The 25,838-nt window shown below is 55.4% G+C and overlaps 7 protein-coding genes across 7 annotated transcripts in view; 4 read left to right on the top strand and 3 right to left on the bottom strand.

Moving 5' to 3' along the window:
* Positions 1 to 561: 561 nt before the first annotated feature.
* On the top strand, positions 562 to 1,481 carry VDBG_08807 (predicted protein; the record flags this gene model as incomplete). The annotated part of the gene is made up of 2 exons (XM_003000965.1): positions 562 to 805; positions 1,012 to 1,481. The coding sequence occupies 2 exons, from the start codon at positions 562 to 564 to the stop codon at positions 1,479 to 1,481; spliced, it is 714 nt and encodes a 237-aa protein (XP_003001011.1).
* A 4,923-nt stretch (positions 1,482 to 6,404) lies between these two features.
* On the bottom strand, positions 6,405 to 7,118 carry VDBG_08806 (conserved hypothetical protein; the record flags this gene model as incomplete). Its single annotated transcript, XM_003000964.1, has 1 exon — positions 6,405 to 7,118. One exon carries the CDS (start codon positions 7,116 to 7,118, stop codon positions 6,405 to 6,407), a length of 714 nt encoding a protein of 237 aa, XP_003001010.1.
* A 1,129-nt stretch (positions 7,119 to 8,247) lies between these two features.
* Positions 8,248 to 10,623, top strand: VDBG_08805 (conserved hypothetical protein; the record flags this gene model as incomplete). The annotated part of the gene is made up of 4 exons (XM_003000963.1): positions 8,248 to 8,287; positions 8,349 to 8,427; positions 8,489 to 9,502; positions 9,570 to 10,623. 4 exons carry the CDS (start codon positions 8,248 to 8,250, stop codon positions 10,621 to 10,623), a joined length of 2,187 nt encoding a protein of 728 aa, XP_003001009.1.
* A 557-nt stretch (positions 10,624 to 11,180) lies between these two features.
* Positions 11,181 to 13,035, top strand: VDBG_08804 (conserved hypothetical protein; the record flags this gene model as incomplete). The annotated part of the gene is made up of 3 exons (XM_003000962.1): positions 11,181 to 11,563; positions 11,616 to 12,138; positions 12,196 to 13,035. The coding sequence occupies 3 exons, from the start codon at positions 11,181 to 11,183 to the stop codon at positions 13,033 to 13,035; spliced, it is 1,746 nt and encodes a 581-aa protein (XP_003001008.1).
* An 877-nt stretch (positions 13,036 to 13,912) lies between these two features.
* Positions 13,913 to 15,304, bottom strand: VDBG_08803 (elicitor protein; the record flags this gene model as incomplete). The annotated part of the gene is made up of 5 exons (XM_003000961.1): positions 13,913 to 14,497; positions 14,600 to 14,626; positions 14,648 to 14,802; positions 14,858 to 15,013; positions 15,253 to 15,304. The coding sequence occupies 5 exons, from the start codon at positions 15,302 to 15,304 to the stop codon at positions 13,913 to 13,915; spliced, it is 975 nt and encodes a 324-aa protein (XP_003001007.1).
* Positions 15,305 to 19,716: 4,412 nt separating this feature from the next.
* Positions 19,717 to 22,083, bottom strand: VDBG_08802 (MeaB protein; the record flags this gene model as incomplete). The annotated part of the gene is made up of 6 exons (XM_003000960.1): positions 19,717 to 19,778; positions 19,844 to 19,920; positions 20,057 to 20,357; positions 20,419 to 20,551; positions 20,602 to 21,108; positions 21,444 to 22,083. The coding sequence occupies 6 exons, from the start codon at positions 21,603 to 21,605 to the stop codon at positions 19,717 to 19,719; spliced, it is 1,242 nt and encodes a 413-aa protein (XP_003001006.1).
* Positions 22,084 to 25,406: 3,323 nt separating this feature from the next.
* The window catches only part of VDBG_08801 (conserved hypothetical protein), a gene marked incomplete at both ends in the record, with an annotated part of 2,389 nt that continues 1,957 nt past the window's right edge, over positions 25,407 to 25,838 (top strand). Inside the window, 2 exons of the mRNA XM_003000959.1 lie at positions 25,407 to 25,460; positions 25,537 to 25,700. Coding sequence (XP_003001005.1) covers positions 25,407 to 25,460; positions 25,537 to 25,700 — 218 coding nt within the window. The remainder of the gene's footprint in view (positions 25,461 to 25,536; positions 25,701 to 25,838) is intronic.

The raw sequence follows: 25,838 nt of genomic DNA, 5'->3' as shown, positions 1-25,838 counted from the left end.
TTCGAAGGAGCCAGCTCCCGGCAATATTATAGACAGGAGGGGGTATGTCTGATGATAAAGGAAATATTATAACTAGTGACCGGGCAAAAAGGAGTGACTGGTTTGGACTAGACTGGTAAGAAGCAATGGTAGGCAGAGATTCCGTGTGAGTGGAAGCGGAAAAGGAGCAAAAGAGGGCAGCAAGAGGGGCGGTGCCCAAAGACCCTGGAGGGATAAAAGAAGTAGGGCGGGCAAAGAGGCATCATCCATGAACAGAAACAAAAGCCTCGCACGGGCAGGTCGGAAACTCGGTAGCAGCTAAGCCGGAATTTTTTGATACAAACGTCTTGACGTCTGTGAGCTTGGAGGGACGAGGACTCGCTTGGCCTGCTCGGGACGAAGGAGAGGGCGGAGTCTGCCAGTACAGAAGCAGGGGGGCAAGGGTAGAGGAGTGGAGGGGTGGTTTGACGAGGACCATGGACAGGGCTGGGTGGGTGCGTAGGGGAGAGAGGTCGATGGATGCCGATGAGGCAGGGACAGGTCCGCCAGTGACTCTTTTGGGAAGAGTGACAAGGATCAAAGATGTTGACAGGGCTGTACCTGGGACACAGACGTAGGTACCACTCGAAGGCCCTTGGTGGTGGTGTGGGGAACCGACCGATCGAGGGGGTCAAGGACTGTGAGAACGACATGAGGGAGACTAAAGTGGCAGTGGGCAAGTTGTGCACCGGCCAGAAGTCGCCCACTCCAACGTCTGAGCACCACGGCCGCGCCGATATTGCGTCCTGGATCTCTGAACGATTCGAGGGACGCGATGACGTTGGGTGTTCGTTTTGACGCGTCTTGCGCCCGCGTTCCATTGTCTTCGGAAGCGGACATGGCACCGAGTCCCCGCGCGCTCGCTGGGAAGCGGATGCTCAAAACCAAGGCGCCAGGCTGCTGTCCTTTGTGGAATATCGACGAACCTAAAGAGAGGAAACGAATGAAGTGACTTGTCTCGTCTGATCCCAAACACTCGACATTTGGCGGTAGCTTGTATGCACACCAAGGGGCCCGATGAACAGCAACGAGGTATCGCGTTAAGATGGCACGTCGGCAGCAACACTGCATGCGATGCGCAAAGAGTCTCACTCGAGCAGAAAAGACGAACGAGAATCGTTCAATGTTCCGCAGCACGGCATCATGCGAGGCGCGTGGTGGACCGGGCATCTGGCGTGTCAGCGGGGAAGGAGAGTCAAAAAAAGACAAATCATCAAGTATTACCCTGGCCAAAGAGCTCGCAGACAAGACGCCCAACATGTAGCAGCACAAGTGGACTCCGAGCTCCCGATGCGTGGGCCAGGCCAATGAAGCCCGGGCCCGTAGATCAAGAACAGAAGTGTTTTGGCAGTGCAAGAGGGTCGAGCAGGGATGCCTCTTGTTCTGACAAGTCGTTCGACAGGTTGACTTGGCTTGTGGCTGTCCAGAGCAAGACACCAGGCAATTCCCCACAGGATGGATGATTGACGCCACGGAACTGTTCAGCAGATCCGGGCCCGTTGCCGATGTGACGCCATGATTACTCGTAAGCCCAGGTCCCAGCCTGCAAATCGTGATTCTTGAAGAAATCCATAGCTGTCGATGCATCAGTGCTTTCAGCTCGTCGGAGGGCGCCGTTCTATCAGAGACAACGGGAAGCGCCAGAGGTATTGGCGCAGCAGTTTAGCCGACGCAAGACCAGCCGAATGGAGCGTCTGACGCTCAAGGCTGAGGCCTAGATAGGAAGTGAGAGAAAGTAAGGAGGCGGCTGAGCCATGTGGATGTGGTGGATGGAGGTGTATCATGATCCAAGGCAAGGTTCAGTGGACCAGCTCCGTGCTGGGTTTGTGGGTGTCAGGTGCCTGCCCCTCCCCCCTGGTGGGGTGGAGTGGTGAAGGGAGGAGCTTGTGAGGTACATTTTTCCGTACTAGGCTTCCGTGTAGCAAAGCACCAGAATGAGTACGACGGCAGGCAGTAGAAGACTGTTGGGTTGATGAAGAAGGTGGCTGGAGTGGGACCTTGGGTCGTGGGTCGCGGAGAAGGGGAGAGAGAGGTCTGGGCCATGTTGGCGCACCAGCTCACGTTGCCCTCAGCCCACCCAGGACATCTCAATGGCTGAGTCGGAACAACAGCGGGCGACAGAGTATCACTGCTGGTGGAGGTTATAGAACAACCTGTTAAACGTGACGATTGGCGTCCGTGGTTGGTTTGTCCCGTTTCCTGATTGATCGTGTCTTGTCCACGACCATGGCTCTCGAGACAGCCGAATCTTGGTTGAGAAGGAGGAGTACGGAGCCGGGCATGTTTGAGGTTAACTTTGAGCTGGTGGGCGACGCGTCCTGATTTGCTGCTGCTTAGGTCAGCTTTCCTTTGACGCACCTCTGGACGCACCTCTGGCAGCCACCTTACAGCAACCAGGGGCAGGGCCAACCCGTTGGACGGGGCAAGGCCACCTCGGACCTGAGGGAGTGGAACCGCTTGCTGCACCTCCAAGCTGCACTGCACCTGCCTAGCTTGTTATTGTCAGGGCCAACACAGCCTGTGACTTGCTGGACAACTCTGAAGGAGGGGCGGCTTCAGGGGCGCTACTGCCTGCAGGCTGTCTCAGATCTGTCACAGACCGAGACACCCTTGTCTGGGGGAAGGTTCTTGGCCACAGAATCGTCAGTTACGATGGAGCCGGGGTCCTGAAGAATTTCAGTGACCCGTTCGATTTCCAAATACCTTTCTTCACCTGCCTGACTGCCAACCTACCTACAAACCTACAAACCTTACCTTACCTACCACCTAAGGTACCTTACGGTCCTGCGCCCTCACAATCTGTCTTGAGGCCCGCCTGCCTCGGATCTTGATGTGTATGGGCAGTTTCTCACGACCTGTAACATCGGGGATGACCGTTCAGGTGTGCGACAGCCGGTCTTCGCTAGCCCTCCAACCTTGGCTTGAGGGCGCCCCAAAAACACGATGCCTTCATCTCGTTCACACGCGCCATTTCTTCTAGCTCGCGCTCTAGAAACCCGTCATCTGCCTTCACCCCACTGTCTTGGCATCCCATCATTGCATTTGCATCTAGATGATAGCTTACCATCCATCGACTTGCCGCTGCTGTGAGGCTGATGTGTGGGCTGAGAATTCTGTTTCCGGCGTCCCCACAGGTGAGCCTATCGCTATGTTGCCTACCCAATACCATTTCTTTCAACCCACCCGCCACGTTTGAGGTCGTGCGCGAGACGTGGCACGATGGCACTATGATCCGAGTGCATTCGCTTGAAATTACCCGACTCCTTACAATCCTTCACCGGGGCCTTAGGCCTCGGCCGCCGCTTACTGTTCTTATGGACCATTTACCACGACTGACGTGCGCTGTTTCGAGAAGCGTTCTGCTCGTTTGATGTTTCCTCCACCAAGACAAAGCGAAAGCTGCAGCCCTGAAGAGCCTGTAGGCAATTGACAGTGTGCAGCGATGCCTGATCGCTGAACAAGCTTCGTTTATTGCATCCAATTGGATGGAGCGCTGAACATGCGAGTCCGAAATCTCAGCCAACCGAGCCATGCTTTTCTCCTCTTCCCACTCGAAAGAGCCTAGTGGACGAGCTCTGCTGATCAAATGGTAAGGCCTGGACGTTTGAGAAAAGAGTTTTGCTTGCATTGGCTAACAGCCCTTTGCCGGTTGTGCTTCGCTGGACACGTCGTTTCTTCAGTTCTTTCCGTGGTTGGGTCTGTTTGGCCTTAAGCAGCCTCCACTATAGCCTCCGCAAAGCCGGGATACCCGTGATAATTAGCATCATGCACTCCAGCCAAGAGTGGCCACTGGTTTCCACTGTCGAATCCCCCCACACCCTCTTCCCCGGGTGTGGTTGGAGTGTGGTTGGAGAGGCAGGCTCAAAGGGCCTGGCAGTTCATTATCTTGTCTTTTAATCTGGGCGTGGTAGTCACTCGTGATTACCACCCCTAAGCTAGTCTTGGTGTAGGCAAATTGGTTCTCTTTGAGTAACGACGCCGTCGGACGAGATGGGAGCTTAGGCCGTGGGGCTCACCGTCTACGCTAGTGAGACCGAGGAAGACGACGAGCCGAGTTGCGAGCCTTCCCAGGCAGAGAAGGGGATGACTTACCGATACAGAAAAAAAGATCTACTAATAAGATCACTTGCTTTGCATTGGGCCGCGACGACATAGGACGAAAGCAGGAGCTCGAGGCCGTGCGACGTAGTCTCTGTCGCGCCTTGGCCGTTTCCATCGGTCTTCCATTAGACCTTCTGTGGAGACTTAGGTCTCGGTCTGGCCGCCGAACAGGGACCCATCCTCGTCCCGCATGAAGATGCCGCATACATTAGGAAATTAAACCACCGTTCCCCGCCGCCGCCGTCATCTTATCACAGCTCTTATGGAGATCACCGGCCAATTATGACGCGATCCACCCCCGCCGTCCCCCTTAGCTGACGGCCTCTGGGTTGCAGTAGACCAGGTCAGGCGGCGAATGTGAGGACGACACAAGCCCAAGCCCCTTGACGCTTTGAGCAATGGAGAAACTAGAGGCCGAGAGGGCACCCTTCATCCCCTCGCGGTGTTGAAGATCCTTGGCTAGCGGGATAGAACCTTGGTTCTTACTATGCTCTGGGGGTTCTGACGATGGTGGGATGGCGGATCGCCCAGATCTGGGGGTGCTACCTACCGACTCGGTCCGTCAAGCACAGTCTGGAGTCGGCTGCCAAGAGTATCGTATTAGTCGAATGGCCGACGAGGTGTTCAATTGTTTATTTCAAACCCAGGACGGACGACTAGTTCAAAGGCACGCCAATCGGGACACCAGGTGGGATGAGGACCAGTGCCGTCTTCACCGTGAGAAAAGCGCAAAAAAAGGAAAAAAAAAGGACAAAAACCAGTCGCCGGTGGTACAGGAGGCTGAGAGGCAGGAGAAGCATCTCCGTCGGAGCTCATTAGGTTCGATATGCATTGAATGCCTTGACGTGGCGTAGGGCCGTCCAGCCAAATCCGATGTTGCATTCCGTCAAGATGATCCAAACATCTCAGCTGCGTGAGGCGCTATCTGGGGATCGCAAGGCAACCGTCGGCTGGGGCAGGGCAGAAGTCATGCAAGGCCTGCATCTTGGACACAATCGTATGGTTTTTGACTCATTCAAGGTTTGCTCCTTTCTATCATGCATTATTGATCACCAGATGAAAAGAGGGGAAAACTGGGTCAGGTATCTTGTTGATTTGACGGTGTAGCTGGTGGCTCAAAACCTTGACGGTTTAGATGCCGCCACAAGTTGAGGTTGAGTCCGACTCATCTGAGTGGTTCTTTGTCTAGATATCTTGAGAAAACAGAAGAGTTGGTTCGTGCCAAACAACGGTCCAAACTCTGACCTTGTGTGGCTGATTCATTCTCGCAGTTTCTCTCGCGTTTTTTTCTGAGGCTCCCCACAGCCTGACGCCTGACCCCCAAAAATAGCGCCATCCCCATCTCGCCTACAATGAGTAGCCTGATTGATGGCCGAAAACCCCAAGACGCCAATATGTGGCGTTCGGGAGATACCGCTGTCATGCCTCGATGACTGAACATCAGGCACCGGAGCAGGCTCCGGCACTTGTGATTCACGACGGTAGCCGTGTCGTTGATGCCGAGATGCCGGTTGACTTATTGTTCGGATGAGTAACAACACGGAATTGGCTAGGGAAAAGTCCGGCTTCGCATCCTGTCTGCTGTCGCGAGAATGAATCCAACTGCCGCTTCGAGTCTCGCGGTCGCTGACTTGTTGCTGGGTCGGCTAAGAGCCTTCTCGAGCCAGCCTAACTGGAACGTTCTACACACTCACAGGATCCTGCGGCTCGCCAACTGGCAAGCTGCGGAGAGATGGTGGACTAATCGTGCTTTGCCTTGTAGCATTAGGTTTTTCGTTTCCCAAATCCAGACCTCACGTCCAACTTGCATTTCTATCATCCCAATGTAGAATATTGAGGAGACCAGGCGATGGTTAAAGTTCTGACATCACACATCACGCGCGATATGCCCATCGGATTTCAATGCAGTGTAATATTCCGATGCCCAGACATAGGCCGATAAGTCGAGAGTATCGACAGCCCTCCTGTTCTTCCAAATTCTGGTTCATGCTGACCAAGGGTGCACCTTGTCTTATGACATGAAAATCTGATCTGTGTGACAAGTCGCAGCGAGCGAATTCGGATCATACAGCCATTGTCCACGTTCGAGGGCTTCACGATTTGAAGTCGTTTCATTGAAATGCAAAGCACCTAGCGGCTAGGTCTCGTCTGGGGTAGCAAAGCATACCTGAGCCACGATACCAATACATCCAGTGATACACCTACTTGAACCGTCCATTCTCACGGACCACGTGGAGTTGTACGGATCCCTTGCCCCGCAAAGACTGACAGATCAAATCATCTGTTCAGTTCTTGTTGATCCTGCGCCAAATCTCCGTCTCGGCTGCTGCGAGGTTCCCGCCTGCTGTGGAAGCCCATTTCTTCGCCGCTTCCCACACTCCCTCCTCTGATCCGTCGAGCGGCCCGCTCTCGCGCACCGACGCCGCGTGCGCAGCGCGCTGGTTACTACTAAAGTCTGCGGCGCCAGCGTTCTGCTGGTAGCCCGGCGGGTGAGCAAGGCGGTCGTTATCGTTGCCGAAGGGCAGGGGCGTGGGGCCGGGAGGCTGAGGATAGCCGGGTACCGTGGCCGTGGCAGTGGAGGAGCCGTAGCTTGCTGCGTAAGAGGTTGTAGGTGGCGGGATGGACATTTGGGGTGGGTATGGAGTCGTCGCCTGCGGAGCAGGTGTCTGTTGAGGGGGATGATAGGCCTCGCCGGTCTTGGGCGGCGGGGGGAGGCCGGACGCGGAAGGCACGGCTCCGGGCTGAGGGGCGGGAGGTCCGGCTGACGGGTTCTGTGTCTGGGTGGGAGGAAGATATGAGGCCGAGGGAGCACCGGTCTGCTTGGGCAAGTGTGGTGTTGCGCCTGGCTGGGCAGCTGGGTAAGCTTGAGCTGTCGTCGGCGTCGGCGCTGGGCCCGAAGATTTGGCTGCAGCGGACTCTGAGCCCGCAGTCTGAGGTGTTACGCCCGAAGCCTTGGCGGCGGTGATGGGGCTCGATGCGTAGATTGGTACTGGAGGCATGGCGATGAGTTGAATGGTGGCCTAATGAGGAGCGTGTGAAGCTAGATATCAGAATGATCTGGGGTGTCTAAGGCGTGGATACACTTTGTTGGTATTCTCCGGGCTGTAGTGAGGTCTTGCGAGTGGCTTGTATTATATTGAAGTGTAGCAGGCAGACGTGAATGGTAGACTCTCCGGCGTTGACACGTAGTTTGTTGAGACAAGGCGTTCTGAGTGTTGATGGCTACCTACCTTACTGTGAGAGCTCTAAATGCGGAAGGTGGCGACGTCACATCAAGTGACGTCAGGTGACTGGCTCTGTACCACGTAATTTCGATGGCGTCCATATGGTGAATGCACGAGAATCACACAAACTCACCACACCATATCAGTTCCTCCTTTGATCTATGTAAGAGGCCTTTCATTGCTGGAGGAAGTTTCTTTGAGTAAGAAGTGCACCAGAATTACGGGCAAGGAAAGTTTAATATGCAACTTGGTAGTCACTGAGTAACAACTTATGAGAGATCCTAAAACGTCGGTTCAACCCCGATAATTTTCCATACAAGCAAGGAAAGAAGGCTCACACATCCCCTCGATATGCACCCTATATCTTGACCGTGAGCCCGTTTATTAGATTGCGATACTGCCAGTAGAGGCTCCTTCGAACAGTCGGAAGCGATGGAATGGTCACCGGCATGTGCCACAGAGCTCTGGGTGACAGCCACAGTGCAGTCACGGCTAAAGCTCGGGTGGCTATGAAGCTTTACTGTTTGTGGATGGCGCATGAATCCTCTACAGGGATCGCAATAGGCTGCACCTCACGTACCTCGAGCACTGAAGCAGTTGCTGGGCCCGCCGACGAAGTGCTGAAGCCATTGCTGTCCGTTCAACATTCAAGAATTGACGCCGCGCTTCTGGAGCTGCTCAACACCAGCCCGCGCAAGCCTTGCACTCACAGCCGCCTCAACATCTCCTGCAGACGGCGCAACCCCTCGAGGGGTTGAATTGATACTAGTCGACTTCTTACACCGGGTCCAGTCCGCGCCATCTTGAGGGCAGAAGAGGAGGACGACAAAGTAAACGGGGGGCACATCAAAACTTGCGAGGGAGAAATCAATCGAGAGTCAAGGACTACAAAACATCGCCCACCATGGTCGGTAAAGTTAGCGAGAAGGTTCTCGCCCGTGAGGGTAAGTCTGAGGATTCATTCCCTCCACCTGTTGTCCCCAGTTGCTAAATGCTGGCGCATAGGCCTAGAGAGGACCGACAACAACATGAAGATGTCTAGTTGGCCCGAGGCGACCCCGATCAACCAGAAAAACTACTACACGTGCGTATTTCCTTGCCAATCATCCCGAAGGCCCTAGCTTCTGACGCGTCTACGATCGCAGCGATTACATGAAGCGCGATGACCAGATCCTGGCTACTCGCCTCCAGAACGACGCCACTCGCGACAGACTTGTCCAGAACGCAAAGGACCGTGACCGAGCTCTCGCACGCAATGGAAACGCAGAGGTTCCTCTTATAATACCCGAGATTCATGGCGACGATGCCCCGTCCGAAGTTGGCGGGCTTGACCCCTCCAAAGTCATCGTCATCCACCCCGGCAGCCAGAACCTCCGCATCGGCTTCGCGAGTGATGCGCTACCCAAGTCGATCCCTATGACACTGGCCAACAAATACCCACAAACCGAGGCTGACGCCCACGATTCGATCCCGCGCCGTCAGGCCGATGCGCAGACCGCCGATGAGCAGTATGGCGAAGAGTGGTCCAAGAAGTTCACCAAGTGCAGTCACGACCTCAAGATGGAGATGCGTGCCAACAAGCGCAAAGTTCTGCCAAATTCCAAGGAGCTGGTTCTCAACTATAACCGCCGCACCGAGCCCGATGTCATTCCCCAACACAATGACCCGTTGCAAATTGAATGGACTGATGTCAAAACCTTGGACGACCCCCAGTCGACGGCATCATGCTTTATCGGCGGAGAGGCTCTGAGAGTTCCTGATGACTCGGATCCCAAGTTCAAACTCTGGTGGCCCATGCGGCATGGCTGGCTTAATGAGGAAGACTACGAAAGCGCGGAGCACCTTTTCAACGATTTCGAAACCGTCATCGAAAAGGCCATTCGGCAGGACCTCGGCCTCTCCCGAAACAGCGTCTGGCCGCAGTATAGCTGCGTCTTCGTGATCCCCGATCTATACGACAAGAAGTACGTAGAAATGCTGCTTCGCTTTTGCATGATCGGCTTCGAATTCAACAAGGTGTGCTTCATCCAAGAGAGCATGGCTGCCACGTTCGGTGCCGGATATACTCAGGCATGTGTCGTGGATGTTGGTGCTCAGAAGACCTCCATCTCATGCGTTGAGGATGGCCTCTGCATTGAAGACTCTCGCATTAACCTCAAGTACGGAGGATACGATGTTACAGAGACGTTCATCAAGATGATGCTTTACGACAACTTCCCATACCAGGAGATCAATCTGCAGCGGCGCTATGATTTCCTGCTTGCAGAGGAGCTCAAGATCAAACACTGCACCATGTCACAGGCCGACATTTCTGTCCAGCTTGCTCAGTTTCATCTTCGTGCACCAAATCAGCCTACCCACAAGTACCAGTTCAAGACGTATGACGAAAGTCATCCTAGCCCCCATGGGCTTCTTTGACCCTGACCTGTTCGACAACGATCACAAGCTGAAGGGTCGTCGCAAGCTCGTGGATCGATCCTACAACGCTTACGAGGCCGAAATACCAGACGACCCTACATCGGCTGCGCAGTTTGGCATTCTGGCTCTCGTCAAGCCCTCTCTGAACGCTGCCACCGCCCCGGCCGCCCCCGCTGGTTCTGTGAACGGCATCGGCGCATCACAAACGGAGGTCTCCACTCCCATGAAGGAGAAGCCACAGCCATTCGATAGCTTCAAACGCAGCGAGAACGGCACAAATGGCACCCCTGGAGGTTCCAAAGCCACATCACCGGCACCGGAAGGCGCCAGTACGCCGGCTCCTGTGCCCTTCGTCTTTAGCGCAGGAAGGGAGGGCATTAATGGCAGCCCAGCCCCGAACGGAGGGACACCGGCGCCTAATGGAGCAGCCGCCTCGCAACCCCCTACCGGCATGTTCATCGACGCGCATGCGCGAAGCGCCAAGTCGATTGCCGTTGAGCGTGATGAGGTGCTTCCAACCGCCCCTCTTGATCTGGCTATCCTCACAAGCATCTATAACGCTGCCAAGGGCGACGAGAAGAAGGTTCGTGATCTGTTGGGCAGTATCATGGTGGTTGGCGGTGGCTCCAAGATTCCCCAATTCACAGCAGTCCTCGAGGAAAAGCTCAAGGTCCGACGTCCGGATCTGCAAGATCGCATCCTCATCAGTCGTAGCGCCAGAGACATGGACGAACAGGTGGTGGTGTGGAAGGGAGCCAGTGTCTTCGCCAAGCTTCCAACAAATGATTCGTGGGTCACGCCGTTCGAGTTTGAGCGCCAGGACGCCCGCATCCTGCACCACAAGGTGCTCTGGGCTTGGTAACCGGCTAGATGACGATATGAGAGACAGGAAGCTGATTACTGGCGTTTGCTACATTGGCATGGAGTTGAGGTTGCTTGGTTGCACGTGTAAAAGATTTGGGACCTGATTGATACCAGGGCTTTTGGCAGGGCAAAGGGTTTCCGACGGCATGTTGGATCTGTAGGGCGGGCCAAGAACAAGCAATGAACGACTAGAGCCTAAGGATTTTCTCCCCGTTGATCATTGTCAAGACTCGCGCTGGCATGCATTTTTATGTCAAGTGCCCTCCTTTTTCTGTTGGGGTGGGTGAAGTGGGAGGTGGTGGTCATGAGGCACTGGGGCTTACCTAACAACCGCTATGCACGGGCTCTCGCGTCTGCCCGCGTACCGATGATGCGTGTTTCCAGCATCCCGGAGCCAGATTGACCAGGATCCCTCCTCCTCGTTCTGCAGTACATCAACAAACACAGCCCAACACCGAACAGGACCCGCGGCCTCTTCGAAATGTGAGCTCTAGATTCTCGCGCTCGACAGGAAGCAATCTAGACACCTCACCCAACTGAAACACACCCAACACAATGGCCCTCATCCCGCGCTGCCTCCCGTTCGCCAGCTCGACTACGCCACTTCAAGCTGTGACGTACCTCCTCGGCATATCCCTCTTCTCGATCTCCTTCCTGGTGTTCCTCAACAGTAGCGTTTCCTTCGTGATTACAGACCTCATAGGCGTCAAAGATGGCGTCGGTGATATTGTTGGTACCCTTGGTTTCGTTGACGAGATTGTCGCCCTCGTCGCCTGCCCAATTTGGGGTCTCGTTTCCGACCGCCTCGGCGTGAGATGGGTCGCTGTCATCGGCTACACGGTCATCGGCCTCTCGCTTTTCCTGTTTGTGCAGGCGGGCAATGTCTATCCTCAGCTTCTACTGGCGCGCATCTTCTTTGCTGTCGGTGCTACTGCTGCGTAGGTTCGACCCTTTGGAGCTTCATCATCGTCATACTGACCAAGGAGACAGGGCGACCATGGTCACGGCCATCCTACCTTCTCTGACAGGCGAGAGCGGTGACGCAGATGATGGATCGACGACATCACTTTTCAAGCCGACGCAGAACGCTAGGCACAGCATAGCCATGTCACTCGAGTCGGACATCACCATTACACCGGAGCGGTACAGGGGGATCGAGCCGACAGAGGAGGAAACCGCAGTCTCAAACCAGGAGAGGAGCAGCATCTCCACACTTGAGAAGCCCTCGGCGCTGGCAGGGTTCGTTGGATTATTCACCGGATGCGGGGCGCTGGTTGCCCTGTCCGTGTTCCTTCCTCTGCCCGCTCGCTTTGGCGATATCGACGGTGTGACACCTGCCGAGGCCATCACAGACAGCTTCTACGTGGTGGGCATTGTCTCCTTTTTTGTCGCCATATTCGTCTTCATTGGCCTCCGCGATCTTCAAGGCGAAGACGGCAAGGGTTGGAGAGTGTTGCTTGGGCTTCGAAACAGGGACGGAGAGCCGACCGAACAAGAAAGCCACGAGAAGCAGGTAAGTCGAGTCAACGCTACATATCTCCGTGGCTCATTTGCTAATATTCCGCGGAAGGTCTTGCCCTATCTCCGCCTCCTCCGAGATTCCATTTCACTCGGCTTCAGCGACTCCCAGATCGCCTTAGGCTACCTCGGCGGCTTCGTAGCCAGAGCCTCGACTGTAGCCATCTCTCTCTTCATTCCTCTATTCGTGAACACGTTCTTCATCAGCAACGGTTTCTGCCAAGGGTCGCCGCATGACCCTTCGCCGGAATTGAAGAAGGAATGCCGATCCGCATACATCTTGGCATCTATCCTTACAGGTGTCGCTCAGCTTTGCGGCCTCATCTGCGCACCTATATTCGGATACCTCTCCAGGCGGCCGGGAGCCGTTAATTGGCCTATCATCGTGGCCACTGTCTTTGGTATCGTGGGCTACATCGCTCTTCCCCAGCTCTCGAGCCCTGAATACAAGAATGTCGATGGCCGCGGTGGCAGCCCTGCCATTTTCTTCATCGCGGCTCTCCTGGGTATCAGCCAGATTGGTGCCATCGTCTGCAGTCTCGGCTCCCTCGGCCGCGGCGTGTTGACTGCTGACCTGCCGAAGACGCAGGTTGTTGCCACAGTGGAGGAGTCGACAGAGGCCCTTGAAGCCGAGGGCGAGCATGCGCCGCTGCTAGCACACGAGGCAAGCGTCGACGTCGTTTCTCGCGTGCGGCTCAAGGGGTCGATTGCCGGCGTGTACTCTTGGTGCGGCGGCATTGCGATCCTTCTCCTGACAAAGTTGGGTGGATACTTATTTGATTCGTCGTCTGTCGGGGCGCCCTTCTACATGATGGCGGTATTCAATGGATTGCTTCTCGCTGTCAGCCTAGGTATAGACATGGCGCGCGTGTTCAACACCAACCAGAAATAAACAAAAGCTAGTATACTAGTGTATCATCAACGAAGTAAACGAATACAAATACAAAGCAGGTTCCTTCATCGTACTTCATTTCGGTGATTGCTCAATATCCGAGCCGGCTGGTCAGGCTGAAGGGTAATCGTGAGCTTCTAGGCGATGTTGCGTGACTACCCTTTCTATGCTTGCATATTATTTACCGATCCGAGTACGAAACAGAGTTTTTGTCGGCTGCGTACATTGCGAGAGAAAAATGAGTCTAGATCTGGTCTTAGCCTTATGTACTCGTAGATAGCTGTAGTCTCACGCTCGATAGGTTGACCACGGTATGGACAGCTGGATTAAACCTACGATATCTGCTCGTCATCATGTACCTACTGGCCTCGTTGGCGTAAGTCAAGCGGAAGGCAGGGTAGATGGCAGCGTCGACCTGACAAAGCAACCAAGTTCCACGTTTCACCCGAGTCACCACTTGCCCACGTTATTGGACATGTTGGTATTGTAGACAATCAAGTTGGTCAGTCATTCAAGGCAAGAAGGACATTCATCAAGCGGAGCGGAAGACAGATAGTTGCGAAAGCAGAAAGGATCCATTTTTAACTCTCCATACGAGACCGACCAGACCTAGAGTACCTGTGGTGGATGGAGACCGAAAGCCAGGATCCTACCAGAGACCAAAGAAAGGATGCCGGCCTATTTCCTTCAAGGAGAGAACTGTTGACGACTCTGCGAGGAAAACCAATGCGGGAAAACTTTTCGGTCATGAAAGCGCAACCTCCTTTTCAACCCAGGCGTTTCTGAGAAGGTGCGCATACCGAATGAGCAGAGGGCGTCTTATACCTGCTCATGCCGCCTCTGTGGGCTCCCAAGTCAGTTTGGGGGAGCGAGCAGCTTATTTGCCGCCAAGGCTGGGGAAGGCCGACTCGTCCTTGGTGTTGATGGCGGCGTTGGCCTCCTTGCGGCCACCACCACGATCAGCGCGCTCGCCGCCGCGGAAGTTACCGCCACGGCCACGCTCGCCACCGCGGTCACCACGGCCACGGCCACCACGGCCGCCACGGCTGCCGCGCTCGCCGCTGAATCCGCCGCGCTGGGGGCGCTCAGGCTCGACGTAGCGCATATCGATGTCGATGGTCTCCTTGGTCTTCTGGGTGCGCTCACGCTTGGCCTTGCCGCTGGAGGCGGGCATGTAGTCGGTCTCATCGCGGACGACCTCCTGAGTGGCGCCCCACTTCTTGGAGGAGCCCTCGTTGGCCTTGCGGACCTCAGGGGTGCTGTCGAGAGCGGCCTTCTTCTCAGCGAGCTGAGTGAGGTAGTCGTTGTAGGAGACGTGCTTGTCCTCAGGCTCCTCGACCTTCTCCTCGGCATCCTCAGCGGCGGCGTCCTTCTTCTCAGCCTCGGCGATGGCATCACCGGCCTGCTCGTCCTTCAGCTCAGGGTTGCCCTCAGTGGCACCCCAAGACTGGGCAGCCTGCTTCTCAGAGCCGCATAAATATGTTCGTTAGTATTTTTGACAGCCACCATGTGTGGGCGTTATGTTGGGTTTACCTGGGAAGACCCTTGGTGTGACGGTCGTCACGTTCGCGAGGGAAGCGACCACCACGGCCTGGGCAAGACATTAGCGGACCGTCAATAAGGAACCAGCGTCTGGCGGCGGGCTTAGCGGAATGGACTCACCACCACGGCCACGGGCGCCGTATCCACCACGGGCGCCGCCCTTAGCGGCCTCCTCGGTAGAGCGGCCACGGTTGCGGTCGCTGCCGGAGTTACGGTCGCGGAAAGCTGGCAGATAATCGTCAGCTGGTGTTCATCATGACGGACACACGGCGTAACATACCGGCATCGTTGCCGGAACCACCACGGCGGTTGCCAGCGCCACCAGCGGGAAGGCGGGCGGGAGCCTCAGGCTCGGCGTTGCGCTTAGTAGTGCGAGCGACCGGCTTGTCGACGGTCTTCACGGGGGCGCGAGGGGTGTCATCGCCATCGTCGTTACCTAGTGGAGGAGGGTTAGACTCGAAGCAATTGATATGTCACGACGAGAGGCCGGGTGGGCATCGCGAGCTGCATACCGAGGAGGTCGTAGAGGTTCTGTGGGATTCCAGTCAGCGCCGAGCGGGCAGAGGAAAGGGTTCAACGGATATGAATTAAAATTCAAGACATTATCGATGATGTGTCTGGAGGGTGGAAGCAAGTCGGTTGTGTCATGGACGACGTTGTGGACGATCGTTCAACATGGCCACGACGACGAAGATTGGTGGTGGGAATGAAGAAAAAAAAGAGACATGGCACATACCTTGCTTGCGACCGACATCTTGTCGCCTGGATTGTGGTTTACAATAGCGACCTAGTCTTTCTTATATTTTGGGGGAAGATCGCACGGTCAGACCACCATGACACTGCGCAGTGGTACGATGCTTCGGGAGGTCCGGGGAGGGACGTGTTGGTTGTTGATGATGTTACGGGAGAGTGGAAGAAATGCGCGACGAGGACGAAGCCAGAGCCAGCCAGCACGAGCACCATCTGGGGACGGCCAGCCACTGTTTGGGCGAATGAGAGACGCCAGGCCCCCGCTTGGGCCAATTCGGTCCATCTTCGGGTTCGCTTAATGTGGTTCTTGTGAATCGCACCGCGAGATTCCTTAGGGTTCGACTCCGGCAGCACGATGATCCGCTCCGTTTATCACTGTTCATTGGCTCAATAGCCAGGGGACCGGGGCTTCTTGGCTTACTCAGCTGGACGAGGGCTTCGCAGCTGGTCCCGTCCCATTTCAGGTTGGAACTGAGCTCCAGCTCCGCACTGGTCAGCACCGCACCCGGACGTCATCTTTCAGTGGCATCATCTGCCAAGTCAGCCCACCAGAATGATCCCAACTAACGCCAGTAGCCGGTCATGGAACGACCTGCTGATCGACTCAGCGTGCCACTATCCCGAGGCGTCAGCCTGGCTTCCTGATGGCCCGCTTGTCTAAGCCAGACTCGACCCTGGACCGAGGTGTAGCTGCAAGCTGCAAGCTTAGGCCCTGGACGCCAACTGCCGATGGCCAATGCAACTTCTCAGCCAATCCCATCTTCTCCACCGCCCGCCACGGATCACTTTGGGGAAGTTCGCCTCCCAAGTGATGGAGGCTGATCTCATGGGGCTCAGTAAAGCCGGGGTTGGCTTTCATTAATGCCTACTGCTATTCGCATCGAAGAGGCAGTTCGTCAACCCTGTTGGCGACTTAACTGGTAATATTAGGGTTATCTGACCTGTCCACGTTGCGTGCGCTCGAGTCCCCTTTACCTGGTTGGCTACAAGACTAATCAGTCTTCTGTACGCTTCTGCTATAAGTACACCATCATTCAAACCAGTTCACTGGCTCCAGGAGGTCTTGAAGTTCCTGAAAGGGTTTATTTGGCCGCTGCAAGGGACGTCCTCGAGGGTATCATGTGGGAGGGTATTACCATTTCATAACGTAGCAAGTGAAATTGCCTCCCTTCATCACGCATGGATGAGCGATACGCTGTGGGAAGGTGCTCACAGCCGAATTAAAGCAGCACCAGCGAGTACAATCAACAGGCCGCGATAGCCAGACCTTCAGATGGAACTTGCCACAAGAGATGCTACGTTGGCACCTGGATGGGCGTTCCCCAGGTGAACGGTGACAGCTCCAAGGCAATAAGAAGGACTTGCGCGGTACAGTCACTACGAGACTCTTCGAGCACCAAGCGTGCTTTTCGCGATCTTCTTGATTATGATTGCCTTCCCCCAAGTCTTCCGAAGAGGATACATGTTCGTTCGTCGTTCGCTCTTTCTGAAGTCATTGATCTCCTCCAATCTCATCCTCGGGCTACCGGAAGCCTTCTAGTAGATGAAAAAGGTGGTCGAGATGCTGTAAGAAAGACGTAGCTGTTCGGACGCGTGAGCTTGTTCGACTAAGTCACCTACTAGATATAGCTCGAACCAAGGCCACATGTAGATGCCGTTCCTTGTCGAACGATATTTGACATGGGGTAAGCAGTCTTGGTGATCGTGACATCAACACTGCCAGGATCATGGCCTTACTGTGCCTCACGTTCTTGCGTTGGCTATCCATATCCCTCTGTCCATCAGGTCGCATGATCTAAAGAAGCTATAGAAGCCCGTTCGGCCAAGCGCAGAATATCGGCCCGTTCGCTGCATCGTGAACCAAAGAGGATGCCAGGTAAAACGAGAGCTTAAGGCCTACTTGTTCTCGACCGCGACTTGCCTAGTTTTTCCGCAGACTATCGCTCATAACAAGCTATTACGTTGAGTGTGAATGCTGGCCTTCGATGACAGACCCGCGTTCAACCACGCTGCAGGGAGTACGACGGTGTATACGACGATGCTGTGGTGAGTTTGCGTTTCGATGCGACACCGACAGCATAGGTGCATCGTCAGATGCTTTCTAGGACTGCAGTTCTGTTGCACTTATGTCGTGGGTGTACTATGATTGACTTTACAACTGACTCTGCTTCCTTGACTTGCTTTCTTTGAGACGTGAAATCCATAACCATCGGCGCGCTGGGTGATGGGGGGGGGCAAGCGTAAGCACTTTGACTTCGGTACTCGTGGAGACTACTTTGGAGATCCATGATTTCAACAAGGTCAATGAGGTTAGAGAGAATGAATCTCCCATACTTTCAGTCATTGCCACGATGTGTTTTAAGGTCGTAGCAGGACTGCGTAGGTATCGTGTTTATTGGGAGGTCGATAATACAGCATCCGGCAGTGACACCTTCAGGACGTGGTAAAGTCGGCACACGTCCCAGTGACTCTACGCTTTTCTGAACATGTGATAGCCACTTGCTGACGAAAAACGCGAGGTTCATTGCGTACAGCGAGGAAAACTCCTTACGCTGTTTCGAGAACCACACCAGTGATCGTACCAACCAATCTGGACACGTCCACGGTTCACCGTGTCACACGATGACGCTGTCTATCAAGAAACTTCCCGGACACCAGAGCAGCGGCCGTTGTGTAAGGGAGGCAAATGACTGGTCTTCCGAGCGTCCATTGAGCGGAATGGTAAAGCGGAAACCCGCTCTGTTCAGAACACACCGAGCTTCCTCCAGCACACCCAAGACACAACTGCCAAGGCATTTCGCCATCATCTCATACACACCATCATGCCGCGCTCCCCGACCTGCATGACAGGGAAAACCTCGATGCATAAATCATTTTGTAAAAACAAGGAAAGCAGATTTTTTTTTTTGAGAAGGATTGGACAGGTTTGCCTCTGACATTTGTAAACCCATCACAACTCAGAACCTCCAACACGTAACTCGCACTCCAACCGGCCCATAACCTCCAACTCCCAACACCTCCACACAACCTCCGCCCGTGCCCGTCTCGGACCAGACGGAACCTCACCCCCTGGTGACATGAACCCCCCTGTCGACACCCCGCTATCCCTCATCCGGATCCAAAAGAGCACATCGTGCATTAGCGCCATGATGCCCGCCCTCCGATCCCGGATCCTCGTACAGGGCGCGCTCTCGCGCCCCGCCGGTCCCCACAGCATCATTATCCGCACACCCCCGCTTCCTGCCCGCCCAGCGCTACACAATTCTTGCGCCCTCTCAACCTGCCATCCGAGACTGATGGAAGTAAGAGCGGCATGGTCGGCAAGTGCATGATCTCCGAGCAGGCGCTGGACAGACGGTTGCAGGGAAATAGATCAATATGAAAGGAAAGGAGAAGAACTCCCGCTGAAAGATGACCAAGAAAGAGTTGGAACGGTTGCGCCAAGTGCAAAAGGCTTGATTGACCTGTCAAGACGTCAATCTTCGCCCAAAAAGGTTCAGCTCCAGTAGACAAGCATTTCCTGTCCTGGCGGCCGGCCAGGAGGGCCAAAGGACAAGACAAGCAGTGGCATGGCTCACGCTGCGACGATAGGCTCAGGATCGTGAGTTGCTGATGGAGGAGAAAAGGGAGGGCTTGGGCCGGGGCTCCTTCATACCAGCTCAGCAATGCCTTCCGCTTGGAACGCACGATATCCCCCCCCCCGCCCCGTTCTCCTCCGCTCAGGAAACGCGCCCCAAATCTCACGATGTCCCGCCCGCTCGAGTCAGAAGCAGTCGCTTTCACTGTCTCAGCGCGCCTTGGTGGTCTGTCAGATTACGAACCCCCCTTGGGGACTGTCTTCCCAGGGGGGTCTCCTGGCAGAATTTGACCACAAATGTGATGCGTCTGATGGGAGATCGCCAGCGTTCCTGGTTGTGATGTGATCAGACACTGAAAGTGTTTAGTACTTGTGGCCAGACCCTCTCATTTACTTTATTACGTTTAACGTAGGTAAGAACCTTGCTGAAAACCTGGAGGCGGGGCTCGTGTATGAGGGTGGATGGACGGCCAAGGACGAAGTTTTGATGGATACTTTGCATGTTCCATTCGCAATGTTCGGCCCAGCTAGCGCTGTAGGCTCGAAGATAATATAGCGTCAAAATGACGAATAGACTAACTATGGGGGTTGAATGTGGGTTGTTGTTTGTTTGTTTGTTGTTTGTTCGAGAATCCCCCCGTTTCGAAGGGATTTGAGAAAGCCACTTTTGTGATATCCACCAACGCCGGGTAAAGCAGTTCAAAATCAGAAAAAGCACAAAAAATGGTTATACAAAATCCGAAGACAGATGCCAAGCCGCCGCCGCACACCCCTCGCCGACATGGGCACTACCGCCAACCGCCATCTGTCGCTCATCTGTGTCTCGAGAGTCGTTTTCGCAACTTCTCCCGGGTGAAGTAAGAAGTGATTTCGCCTGCGCCATGTAAAGTCGTGTCCTGAACGAATACCACGAGAGCCCATATCTGGGCTTCTCCGTACCGTGGAAATTAAGGGAGCCGTTATCGCCGTTGGCTCTGTCGTAAGAATTCGTCTCGACGCTGTCATGAAATGCCGCCCTGGGTATCAACTTTTTCGTTCGCCGTAAATCATCCGCCCCAAATAAGATAAGAAGAAGAGTATCTGAGCTTGCCCGACGAGCCAGGGACCAGGTCGGGCTCGCTGAGGTTGTAGAGGTCCAACGAACCCCTCTACCTCATATTGCTAGTGTCGAAGGAGAATTGCGTGGGAAAGGCCATGCTCGCGCTGAGACCAAAAGGGTCCCAGTCGCCTCCGTTGTCGAGAAGCTGAGTCATGGAAGGATATGCGCCGTGTGGTGCCTGAGACGACTGGACAGCCTCGCCTTGCGTAACGTGATGGCCGTTGTGTGCGCCGTTAGGCGAGGTTACCATTGATGGTTGGCCATCTTGATACTGCGCGGGGTAAGGCCCCGGGCCGCTCGGAGTGTCCATCTCCGAGTCGTCGACCATGTCAGCCGGAGCATCATATTCTTGCTCTGCAGTGAGGTCGGTGGTTAGCCATAGTTCGAAGTGATGCAATGCAGAAAAAAGCCTTACCAAGCTGTTCAATGTGGTTCTGGAATGCCGGCGTAGGATAGTACTGAGCTCCGGTACCGACGCGAGCGGGACCGCTCGACATCATGTGCGCCCGGGTGGCAGGGTTCATGGGCGCCAGAGGGCTGATGTGCGACTTCATCGCGCCAGCATCCGGGGAGCGTGGTCAGACGCGGCAGGAGAGACAGCCGAAGGGCCGCCAAAGACGGATGCGGTTCCGGTGGGCGAGTTGGCGTGCGACGAAGGCGTCGGGCGGCTCTTGGGTGATGCCGTCGAGGTGTGAGCGTGGAGCGGGGGTAGTGCCCCGATACCAGGCTCCAGTTTCGGAGCAATACTCGAGTTGGATCTCCGAGCTTGGTGCCTGCCCATGATGGCGCGCTGGATCGGTGGCGGCTGTACCATGTTCTGGGGAACATGGGTAGGGCCCAGGTTAGGGCTGCCAGTCTTGGCGCGGAGCTCGGCCTGAACGTCGATGCCCTTCTCGAGCAGGATGCGCTCGAGGAGGGAGTTCTTGTAGCGAAGCATCAGGCATTCATCAGCAGCAGTACGGTGAGCAGCCTGCAGGTTGTGGAGGTTCGACTCATGGACGCGAATGGCCTCCTCGAGCTGCTTGATGTACTCAGTACGGCGCTCACGGAAGGCGGCCTGCGCCTGTCGGTTACGCTGCTTGCGTTCCTCCGAAGTGGCATAGATCTGAGACGGAGGTTAGCATCTGATTGGAGTGATATGGTGCGACGGCTAAGGGGCCAGCACCAGGATGGCATCAGGGAGGTGTCCTCGGCGGGACGCCTGCTGCTTGACGGCGATAGTCGCAGGCGATACTGATGCCGCACTTGGCACCGCACAAGGATTTGGGGATAAGTGTAAGAGGATGGATGTTCCAGGTCGTGGCTATCTGGCGGGGTCGCTGCAATGGCAGGGCAGAGGGGGAGATGGAATGAATGACTACATGGATGGCTTGGTAGGTGTAGGCATGGTAGTGGGTGAGGCATACAGGTGTTGGACAAGAAGAGACAAGTGGTACCTACGGGCTTGCGGCCGCCCTTGCGCTTGGGCTGCTGGTTCTCCTGAGAGGCATTACCAGCGGCGTTGTTGGCGTTGTTGGCAGAAGCATGGTGGTCGGCCTCGAGGCTGGAGCCTCGGGACTCGGGCGTGTCGCCGTCGACGGCGTCGTGCTTGTCGATGGACATGTTCTCTGCCATGCCTCTCCTCTTCTAGAAGCTGGGACGAGAATCTGGGGTACGGGGACCACAGAGGCGATTGCCGCTTGGCAGCAAAGCACCCCAGGCTGTCAAGCAAGCAAAACGGGCAGCTGTGACGTCGCAGCGTTCCACACTGGACGCGGATTGAAGCTCTGGATGGTGGAAACGCGGTGGTTTGGGGAAGGGTTGGTGCGTCGCTGCGGGCGCAACGAGATGGAAAGCGGTACTGCTGTGTGCGTCCGGGCGGGCGATAGAGATGACAGACAAGGGGAGGGTAGTGCGTGTTTGCGCCCACAAATGGGCACCGGTCGGACGGTTGAGATCTCGGAGCCGCAAAATAGAGTACGGCTTGTGCCTCTGGTACCTCTCGTGCCTGGGGGCTCGGGGGGCGAAGAGGATGGCAGCGGGCGCAACGGGCGAGAGAACAGCAGTTGAATGGACAATTGAATGGTTTTGGCCAGCCCAGAGATAAGAGATGCAAGCGATGAGAGGTTGCGGTGTGTAAGGAAATGAAAGAGGCCCGGGGGGCTTTTATGTAATGAAAAAAAGATTTGGGGGTTGCTCGGGGGTGCCTGCCCTCCTTTGCTACTGTTCCTGCGAGCCCGCCCAGCTAACCTCACCTTTACCTAGACCCCCCTCCCCCCCCCTCCTCTCCTCCTTCCTGTGCGTCCTGTGGCCCCGCTCATCCCCTGGTCCTCAGCGCATCCCTGAACCAGTCAAAACAGCCATGGTCCCCGCTCACTCCGCCTGGCCGTTCGGCCTTTGCTGGCTGGGTGCTGGGTGCTGGTGCTTGGTACCTATGCGTAGGCAGCCAGCAGAGCACCAGCTCCAAAGTAGAAGCCAACGTCGTAGGTACCTACCTGGCTCCATGCATGAGGGGAGGCGCTTGCTCGAGTCAACCTGGCTTGGCCTAGCACGGCTTGGTAGTGCCTTGCTCTTGGCCTATTTCACCAATGCCCTCGAGCTGAGCGTGGGCAATCTGATTGCGAGGGCATCACAATCAGCAATCCATGTAGGATGACAACCATCATTGATTTCGCCTTGTCCAACCCGACCTACGGCATGGATTGGAATGGACGAGGGAGGGATAAGGCGAAGGGGGAGGGGAGGGTGGGAGCGCAAAGGAGGAGTGACGTGGGCACCGGCAAGGCGTACCATCGTGACCACCTCCACAATCTCTCTGCTGGCTGTTGCTGTCCCAGTCCCAGGGCGCCATCACGTTGGTTTGTCCCAATATGGATGGAATGAACGAGCAGACCCCGCCCACTCGAGGGAGGACACAACACTGTGAAGCAGCCAGAGAGCACTCACTCATCATCACCCTGAGATGAAGAACCTCGCATCTGCAGAGCGTCCACTTTGCTCCAGCACCAGGCCTACAGGCTGCCTCCTATTTAGCACGAGCCAGTCGTTGAAGCAGGTGGATCGGCGGGCACGAACTGAGAACCACCGAGGCTTCCAAGTCGAGGGTCGAGCGAGGCTGGCTGATTGAGCGGTACAAGCAGAGCTCACGATCCCTTCACGTGGGGCATTCGCTTCGCACTGCGAGTTTCAGCGGTGCCCACATAAACTAGGTGATCACACAGCACACGGTGCGTGTGTTTGTTCGTCTGTCCACGGACGATGGGACCGCAGCCTCACATTCAGTCGTCTTCTCCACAGGGCCAGGCCTTGTGCCCATGATTACACTCGGCCTTGTTGCTGTGTTAAAATCCCACGTCCTGCCTTGCTTCTTGTACTGCCAAGGCCAGCTGAAGCTTGGAGCAGACAGCAGATCGGCCGTTGATAACGAGATACATGTTCACCAGAGGAGGTTGACCATGGCCTTATCATTGTCATCAGCGCTGAGCAGGACTCGTCTGTCTCACTGTCTCGAGATCTCTTGTCTGAGTACGACCGTCTGTCTCGGGTCCCGGTGAAATGAAGCGATCACCTGATGAAAGCAATCTGGGGCTTCATTAATTGGGGGTCCATGTCCCCCGCTTGAATGCACCCCCATCCGCCTTTCGCCATTTTGCAGGGTTTGACCGGGGCCGCGCCTCATGTCCCCGTTCCTGGCTGCTCTGGCGAGCTTGGCATCCTTGCCAGCGTCTACGCATGTCCGAGATCTGCGTCACTCTGGTCGAGTTCAAATACCACAGAGCGCGCTGGACCGCCAGCCTAGCAAGTTTACTTTGCAACATCAAGAGAGCGCAATAATAAGTGCCAAACCCGGGCCGCGAGGCAGGGAGAACACAACACTTCAGGCCGGAGTATAACTTTAAAAGGAAAAAAAAAAACCCATAGAAAACCCCCAGCGCGCTGTCAGGTTCAGTGCACGTGTGTCTCGCATCTCCTCGGAGAGCTCAGGAGGGGATGATCGGCAAACTTGACCAGACACCGACGGACCGTACCAACACGTTTTGGAAGGTCTGATCGGGTTGATCTAGTGTCATAAAACTTCTTGCACGCTTGTCTTTCTTCCACGGCCAGCCAAAGTTACAGTGTTGCACGCGAGAAACGCACATCCTCCTTCGCTGAGCCATCTTCAGAGGCCGCTGGCTGGGTCGATGAATGGGACAGATGAGAGATGGGCTGCTGGTGGCTGCGTCCAGCTGACAAGCCTGACCGCCCCGGGTTGCCTTCGCATGTTTTAGCGTTATCCAGGGGCCTGCCAGGGTACTGGGGGATCTCGCACCTTTGGCGGCCTTCCAGAAAATTTCTAGCTTCGATGCAAGGGTGACCCCCGACCTCAGCGATTCCATGTATATTCTCCGTCTCGCCCAGTTCTCTTGACGATGTCCTGCGTTGGCTTGTGTGCCTGGTGTGACCGCGTAACATGTCGGAAACTTTCAGCCATGCATTATCGGCTTTTCGCGGGGAAGATGCGTGCCGGGCTTGCCTGGCAAGGCGTTTTTCAAGGCATCTAGAACGTCGTTTCTCAGCGACTTGACTCGTGTTTTACATGTTCAGACGGATCATCCCGGCGACGTCGTGAAAAGGATTGGAGGTCATTGTCAATGCCGTGGGGCGACACGAGACGCTAAGGGTTGTAACAGAGCCGGCGTCCGCGAAAAAGTCGAATAAGTTGATATTTGGTTGAATGCCTGGGGTTTCGACTGGGGTAGTTTCGGGAATCACAAATTCTGCGGGGAGAAACTCTGGGGAGATGGTCGAGGAGTCTTGCGGTAACAATGCCACCAACATGACTAGCATGGCTCGGGTTATTGAGACGAGCGTGTGATGGTGGATCATTGCACTTCACTTGCCATTCCAGAGGTAATGATGATTAAGGCTCAGAAGCCTGTAAATCCGATCATGAGTGGTCCAGATGCACGGAATTACATCATGAGGAGGGAGAGACGTTGTTTGTAATTCAAATTCAAATCAAAGTAGAGGACCGAGTTATTTGTGACGAATTGTCGTTTCTGGTAGAAGGCGGATGATGAATTCTGATGAATGGCAGCTTGTCGAATTCACAACCTGTCCAACAGTCCACTGGTGGTGACAGGTCACGAGAGTAGTGAGTAGTGAGTCTGTGCCAGCATACAGTGCAGACAAACATTCACGGTAGTGTGCACTGACCACCTCAGAGCTTGGGCCTTACCTCGAACAGAAGGTAAACAAACCCCTCCAATGATATTAGACAATCCCAGAATTAGCCAGTCGCGTTCCTGATCAAACACCACACATCCCAACCTGACATCATCAGGCCCCCCAACTTCATTCCACTCTGGCCTGTTCTCATGACCTTCGGACCTACCATCGCATATTCCCACGATCCCGAAGCCAAGCCCAGAAACCATCGCCATGTCGCCGCCTCGCCGCCGCTCGGCCCGGTTGGCCAGCGCGTCAACGCCAAAGGTCTGTTTGGGCAGTTGCGAAAACTTCGTCCCCCCTCGCCTTTCACCGCCTCAGCTGACCATGATCAACTCTACAGCCCAAGAAGGTATCTCAACTATCGTCGCTTACCGAGCGCGATGAGACGCCGGAAGAGGTGGAATCGACGAGCCGCGATGGCGTCGCCGCCTCGCCACACCCTCAACCTGCCACACCTGCCTCGTCCGCTCTGAAGCCTCCCATGTCCGAAATGCACCCAGCAAGGTTCACCCCACAGCCACTGGCCCCTCCGAGACCTGGCTTGGATTCAGGGACATCAAATCTGCCAACGTCGCCCGTGGCAAGTCTGCAATGAACCGCAGGCACACCGCCAAGCTCAGCGGAGTCCCCTCCTCCTCATCA

The sequence above is a fragment of the Verticillium alfalfae genome, genomic scaffold (assembly GCF_000150825.1).
Source record: "Verticillium alfalfae VaMs.102 supercont1.13 genomic scaffold, whole genome shotgun sequence".
Taxonomy (NCBI): Eukaryota; Fungi; Ascomycota; class Sordariomycetes; order Glomerellales; family Plectosphaerellaceae; genus Verticillium; species Verticillium alfalfae.
Note: the sequence above shows the minus strand (reverse complement) of the source record. Positions and strands in the feature narration are given on the sequence as shown.